At 38.8% G+C, this 7,308-nt stretch overlaps 1 protein-coding gene across 2 annotated transcripts; it reads right to left on the bottom strand.

Annotated features, from left to right (window-relative positions):
- Positions 1–2,726: 2,726 nt before the first annotated feature.
- LOC138198859 (flavin-containing monooxygenase 5-like) lies at positions 2,727–7,304 on the bottom strand. Of its 2 annotated transcripts, none has more exons than XM_069150567.1 (10): positions 7,094–7,304; positions 6,246–6,386; positions 5,958–6,146; positions 5,652–5,817; positions 5,167–5,309; positions 4,539–4,735; positions 4,302–4,449; positions 3,998–4,205; positions 3,835–3,907; positions 2,727–3,752 (listed from the first exon to the last, which is right to left on the bottom strand). In XM_069150567.1, exons 2-10 carry the CDS (start codon positions 6,375–6,377, stop codon positions 3,320–3,322), a joined length of 1,689 nt encoding a protein of 562 aa, XP_069006668.1. In that variant the 5' UTR covers positions 6,378–6,386; positions 7,094–7,304; the 3' UTR covers positions 2,727–3,319. The 2 variants fall into 2 exon arrangements, with proteins under 2 accessions (XP_069006668.1, XP_069006667.1); XM_069150566.1 differs by lacking the exon at positions 7,094–7,304 and adding an exon at positions 6,820–6,956.
- Positions 7,305–7,308: the final 4 nt, after the last annotated feature.

Raw genomic sequence — 7,308 nt, 5'->3', positions numbered from 1 at the left:
TTTAAAGTGTTGCAATGTGCGACCATAGAGACGTAAATGAATAAAAAAAAAATCACTTCAACTATATCAATTCTTTTACATCCCTGTGATGACATTCTGGCAGCCGATCTTCAAACCTGGCAACCCAAATGTTCACGAGTCACGCGTGGATGAATCTTGTTCCGGGGTCTACCGGTGGTTCACCAGCGGCGGTTGGTTTGAATACAGTTCAACTCAAAACTATCGACTGAATGCTTTTACTTTATGCCTTCAATGCGTCTGTCTGCCTGTCTACAAAACCAAGAACCTCTGATTGCTTTCTGATCTTTGATGTTAATCCTGACAGGGATGCAAATTCTTTAAACAATGAATCCTGTGTCAGTGTCTACTCTTACATATTAAAATGTGTTTACAAAAGTACACCTGCTTTTCTTGCACCACTTGATTTTTAATTTAATATCTTAATTCTTCATATTGATGAGGAATCTCATAATACAGCCATGTCATCTGTAAAACAAATACAGTCTGAGCCACTGATTTTGACATCAGAGAGAGATTCCTAATCACATGCTCCCTCCCTGTATGATGCAGTAAAGCATTAAGGACTTCATGTGTCTTTTCCCAGTAAATGAGCAGGTAAATCCCTAAGCCACCATTTGGTGGCATCATTGACCAACCTATGTTAGTGCGTGGTCCAGTCTAGATCCACAGAGTTATGTAATAGAAACTCACTGTGTGTGTGTACAATTATGATGTATTTTTATAGATTTCCCTTTTGTCTCCACTTGAAATGAAGGAAATATGATGTATCAGTTTAGTTTGACCTAAATTACAAACAATATCCAAAATAATGCACGTCATGTACCAGCTGGAACATGCTGCTTGTATATTTCTACTTTTGACATTCATATATATTTTAATTAATCATCTGAATACTGCTTTCTCTAAATCTGCACTATGATCTTATATCAATTATTGTAAGAAGCAAATAAGTTCCACCAAGTCAGGCATGTTTTACAGTCACAATGGACCTCAGACAAGAAGCAAATATTCATTACACATCACTATGTGACATATATCCTATCCAGCGATGCAATTGGAGATTTTAGGAAAACTGGAAGGTTAATCCTGACAGAACCGGAGGACACTTAAAAGATCTCTAGGGTCAGGGCTCATCACTGAGCCAAGAGATGAACTACTCTCTCCAATCGAGTGAAGAAGAAGACGTGGAGACTCAAGCTGAGCTTCCTGCTGAGCAGAAAGTGAGCAACACATTCAGTCCCAGCCTGGTTCAGCTGCTTCCTGGGGCTGTTTGGTCAAATCCCTGCCAGTTCTGCTTTTGTGGCTTACAAGGTCGACCAGATCAAAGTACTACCAAGTGCAAAGGCAATTGATAGAGATGATTTAGGGTAAGTACTGTGATTTACAGCTCTGTTAACTCAAATCAATGTGTATAATCTGATATTTAATATGATAATAAAGGATAAAGCACAGAAACTCCAGTTAGGTCACCTACAGTAGTCTCAGCTCCAATGTGCTATCCTGTACATCGAAAAATAAAAAATAAAATACTAACTAAAAAAGTTTGTTCTCTTTGCAAAACACATCAACCAAGTCCAAGTTTCCAGTGTTCAGAAGCAAGCTTGCAAATGACTAATCTGCTATTCATTGTTACACATTTAAAGAACAAACAAGCATGCAGTGTGTAAATGCACCAGTAATCTGACCTTTAGCCAGTATCAACAGCATGTACGGATGAGCTGTTCCTCACACTCAGATCTTCACCATTCAGGTGAACATGGAGACTTTTTAAGCTTTTTACTGACTAAATTTTATCCATCGGAGGATAACATGACTATGACATTTTTTTGTAGTTTTTTTAGGACTATTTTTGTGTTACTGGAAGCGAGCTTTATAACTATAAATATACTGTCTGTAGTGATTATGAACCTCAGAGCACTGATCTACTTGAGCTGTTTCCTTATCACAAGCTCTGCAAAACCTGTCAATCGAGCTTGTAAGTAAACAGCTTCAGTGGTTGTCCTGATTTATTAGTGTTTTGTGTCACATATCAGAGTGAAATTGTTGTTTTCCTTCAACCTGATGCAAAATTACAAATTAAAACAAATTATTAAGATTGTATATAATATATATAGATATATACTGTACTGTATATACTGTATATACTGTGCATTTTATATTTTATATTTATATTTAATATTTTTTACTGCTATTTTACTGCTATTTTATTGCTTTACTATTATTCTATTATTATCTTATTGCTTCTGTATGCTGCTGTAGTGAAATTTTTTTCCCCTCAGGGATTAATAAAGTAACTACCTAACCTAACCTAAGATGTTATATTTGACATAAAAATGTATTATTTAAAATTATCATTGGCTCAGAACTGAAAATAGAAGCCTGATTTATGTTTTTGTCTTCTAACGGTTATGTAATGAAAGACATTATGATTGCTTTAAGAACAATAGAAGGTTAGGTTTTATTCATACAGTTATGGGCTGTATGAATTTATATACTTAAACCTTCTGCTGGGGATGTAAGGAAAGATAAAACACCTTTATATTCTCCATTTTTAAACGATATGGTATCAAATATTTTTATAACAGTGATTTATTTTTTTATTACGTACTATAAAAAGCATCAGGATGGTGTCAGTTATAAATTAATTAAACATCAGAAAACTTAACAACAATTATATCAATATTAAGAAAGAACCAAACAAAATATATGGAAATGCAATCAAATTTATGCGAAAAAAGGATGTAAGAAAGGCTTATCGCTTGACTTGGGAATACTGTCAGCTTGTGCGCCTCTCAGCCATATTTATTTCAATTTTAAAATATTGCAAACAAAGTAATAACATATATTTAAAAAGCATGATTAATGATTTTTCCAAAACATGTAATCAATTAAAAATACAAACTAAGCAAAAGCATTAGAAGCATTAGAATCCAGATTGTTTAAGAAGTATACAAGGCAGAAGCAATGCATTGGATGGATTCATCATGATATACTCATATTTAAAAATAAATCCAACAGTGGGCTAATTTGATTTAAGATGGCCTGTCAATCATCTAATCCCAAGACAATACAGTAAGAAACAGAGACAATATATATTTGTAGATTGGACAAATATGAATAAAAGAATGTGCTGAATATTAGCTTTTAGTGTATCACCAGCTGGCCTCTGAAGTTATTATACAACTATATCATTGACGAATGTATCTTAGTACAATGTCCATTTCAGAAGTTGGTGTAGTTTAGAGCAAAAAAATTGCAAACATACAAGTACTCGAAGAGTAATTACCAGTGAAATGTATTAAAGATGAAATTTGCTCAGTTGTGCAGGCAGATACTCCTTAATCCTGTCCAGCAGTGCAGCGGGATCCTGCAGGGAAGCTGGAAGGTTGCTCCTGTTAATGTAGGCAGCTGCGCCCACAGCAGCAGCTGACAGAAGCAGAGGCCACATCAAAGATCTCCTGGGTTTGGGCTCATCACAGGGCCTGGTCTGCATGGGTTGAACTACTCTCTCCCACTGAGTGAAGATAGCCCGACGCGCTCCGGTCCACTTCCCCGGGCCTCTGAGACGATACTGGTACGGCGTGCAGGGACCGAACAACACACTCAGTCCCAGCCTGGGTTCAGTCAGCAGCATCCTGGTGATGTTGGGTCGAACCCCCACCAGCTGTGCTATCTCATCCATGTAGGGGACATAGTCCACCTGGATGGTGTGCCTCTGACTGCTGACATACCTGAAAATGAGACTCAAGGTGAACATTTGTTGAGTATGATTTGGTTCAGGAATCACAAAGTTGAGTAAATGAATTTCAGTACCTTTTAATCATGCTCTCCTGCTTACACTGGACATCTTTTAGCATATCATCAGCTGAAGGAAGCTTTATGCAGCCTGTTTGAAAGAAGACAGTTGTTTTACTTTTGTAAACACAAAATGATTCTGCTGAAAAACAGATATTTAAAAAAAAACAACCTCTTTTACCTTTGAAAACACGTGTGGCCCACCTGGCCTGCATCTCAGAAATGGGCATGATGGCTCCCAGTGGCTGCACTAGACCAATGATAGCCAGCGTGGGACGGTCCAGCTCAGGAGGAAACACATACTTGTACAGAGATGCTTCGTTCTTTGACACCGAGACCACATGAGAAGCCAGGAATGGAAAGGAAAACTGGTAACCTGTAGCAAACACCTGCAGGACAGAGGCTCAAATCAGTCACAGAACTACTTTACAGTTGTACTGTCATCTATATGAGGGTGAGTGTGTCCACACAGATAATAAACATACCACCAGGTCAACATCGTCCACCACACTTCCGTCATCAAACTCCACACTAGAACCTTGAAATCTGCAGATGTTGGGCTTCACTTGAACTGTTCCAGACAGGATGCGGTTGGGAAGGTCATCATTCACTGTGGGATGTTGGCTGAACAACCTATGATTCATATTCACATGGGTTATTTGTGTACTCCTGAGGATCTCAGGAAACCTCAAGGCAGTCAATACATAGAACAAACACAGTACCTGTGTTTTGGCTTCAGATTGTACAGAGCATGATCAAATCTCTGGTTGAGTTGGCTCTCCCCCAGAGAACACAAAAATCCAAAGGGAAGGATTTTCCTAAAAACCTCATGCATCCTGTTAAAAGCAAAATCAAGTGGTAACCCTTTGTCTCCAACACGGTTCAGAATCCAGGCTCCCCTTCGAGTGCTCAGGTAAAGCTACAAAGAAAAGACATGGTACACAGTCATTGTGCTGGTATTTTCAGGTTTTTATCTGGAAGTTAAAATAATGCAATATCACCTATATTGTCTGTTGCAAATGTCTTTTATATTTTGCAGAACTTTGTTTGGGTTCCATCTTGATTAACACAATTACTTCAGCTGTATGTATGCAGCTTTATAAAGCAATAAATTGACAGCTTGGTTCCATTCATTTTCAATTTCACTTCTGATACAATGTGGTGTAGAATATACAACTGCAAGATGGATTTGTTTAAAAAGTTGTCTTCTTGTGTTTGTCCTGGATTCTGCTGTAAAAATATAGGTAATAATTTGGCATCCTTATTTAATTTAAATTTTAAATTGTATTGAATGTACAAACATTTCAGACACACAAGTCCTCCATAAGTGTGTAACTATCTCAGTCCCACCTGCTTGGTGACTCTGCTGAGCTCCACTGCGATGTCTCCTCCAGAGTTTCCGATTCCAATCACCACGACTTTTTTATTCCGCCACTCCTCAGAAGTCTTGTATTCTCTGCTGTGGAGGTACTTTCCCTTAAAAGTATCAATGCCTGGAGAAAATAAGACATAAACTTGTAAAACGGTGTCTCTTTACTTCTGCTTTATAGTTCAATAACTTATATCTGTATTGGAGAACATTGAAGGTTTGTTCTAAATTCAGAATTCAAGCCAACTTTGAGGACATTATACTGACAACTCTTTTCACTTTGGGTGTTGCTGCTTTCTTTTAATATAACCACATTGTAGAGCGTTTCCACTATAAGCTTAGTCATACTTTTTATTCAAGGTTGGTTATCAACTTACATTATGCGGTGTTCATGCTGCCAAAGCACTAGCAGTGCTTTTTGCCTTTGAGTGAACTTTATAAGGATATTTGTAGCATGCAGTGTTACCTGGGAAGTCCTGGAGAGGCATGTTGGGGTGGCAGTGATGTCCAGTACAGATCAGCACAGCATCAAAAATGTGTTTCTCCTTTTTGCCATCCCTGTTCTCTGTTTCAACATCCCACTGGCCCGAGTGAGAAAAATCGGATCTCTGCTTCACTTTTAAGACTTTGGCCTGGGCAAAAAAAAAGACACAGACAGCTGATAAAACATTTATTTATTGCAAGTTAGAGCAATTTTCTATGAATCCAATTATATGTTGCACTAAACAGGGCTTTATATTTGGAAATTACTGTGATAGTTTAGCATCCTTACATTAAAGCGTATGTGCTTGGTGAGCTGGAAGTGGTCAGCATACATCCGAAAGTAGTCCATGATGAGGGAGTTGTGCATGAAGTTTGGGTAGTGAGCAGGGATGGGAAAGTCACTGAAACACATCATCTCCTTGGAGGTGTTGATGATGACCGAGTGGTAGATGCTGGCCCTGTCTGGCTCTGGATTCTCCTGCAATGACAGCCGGGAAGAAAAAAAGAGAAAACAATCATCTTCTCTGACATTGTGTGAGATTAAAAGAAAGTCCAACATTTAAATGGTGTCACCCACCTGAAACCTCCACAGACCACCAATGTCATTGCTGCTTTCAAAGCAGACAGGCTCCAGCCCCTCATCCAGGCAGCACTTGATACAGGCCAGACCTGAACTCCCTCCTCCAATCACTGCCACACGACGAGTCATCCTTCAGATCTGTGTAAGATGAGCCACATCAGTCAGTAATGTTTTTACAGTAAACATGAGGATACATCCATGAAGCTGTATTCAACAGGAAGTTGGCCAGAGTTTCCAAAGGTTTGCTTTCTTAAGGACGTTGATTAAATCCGACTTTTTAATGTAAAATCGGCTGCGCTCTCGGGTTTTGTTTACACAGCTGCTGTCAAACGCTTCCTCATTAAAATGTCGGATCTGTACCACACAAAGTGAGATTTTCTTACATCAAAGTTTGTGCATAGCTACAAAGTCATATTTTGACGGAGATCTTAAATCCCACACAAAGTCAAGTAGCTATGAATCAAAGCTGATCACCGCCAAACTTTCAATCTACACGGACGGTGCCGACCAACTTTGAGCACATCATTCATAGATACACTCAAAAGTTACGATCGAGTATCTAAAATCTGACCTTTTGCAGTTCGCCGGAGAAAACAGCCGTTTGCATGTAATTTAGCAGGGCAGAGTGAGGGTAAGAGTTGTTGACGTGATTTTATCTTGCTTCCGAGCAGCGTTATCTAACTGGGTGAAAAGCAAGCAAACGAACAGCGCCTCTGCTCTGAAAAACACCTCACTGCACGCTACATTTAACAATCAGCGGGCGATATCATGGACCTGGGTGTGTCTCTGACTTCAGAAATAAAACAGAAGCCAAGCCACCCACTGAGATGTTTCCGATCACTTACGTAATGAAGACATAATGGTTTGGAGATTTAAAAACCATGTTTTAAAATCTTCTCCTGTGTGGACCAGTGCGCAGCTCCCATATGGGTCCCAGTCAGACACCTTCTTCACTTTCAAAATTAAGCTTTAAACTTCTTTTTTTTATGAATCATGGTTAGGGCTAACTCCGGTGACCCTGATAAGTTATGTTAACACTTTAAATACAGTTATACGCATA

The sequence above is a fragment of the Embiotoca jacksoni genome, unplaced genomic scaffold (assembly GCF_022577435.1).
Source record: "Embiotoca jacksoni isolate LCO1_2020_lvr unplaced genomic scaffold, fEmbJac1.0.p SCAF_16, whole genome shotgun sequence".
NCBI classification, from domain to species: domain Eukaryota; kingdom Metazoa; phylum Chordata; class Actinopteri; family Embiotocidae; genus Embiotoca; species Embiotoca jacksoni.
The sequence above is the reverse complement of the archived record's forward strand: the minus strand, read 5'-3'. Positions and strand labels throughout refer to the sequence as shown.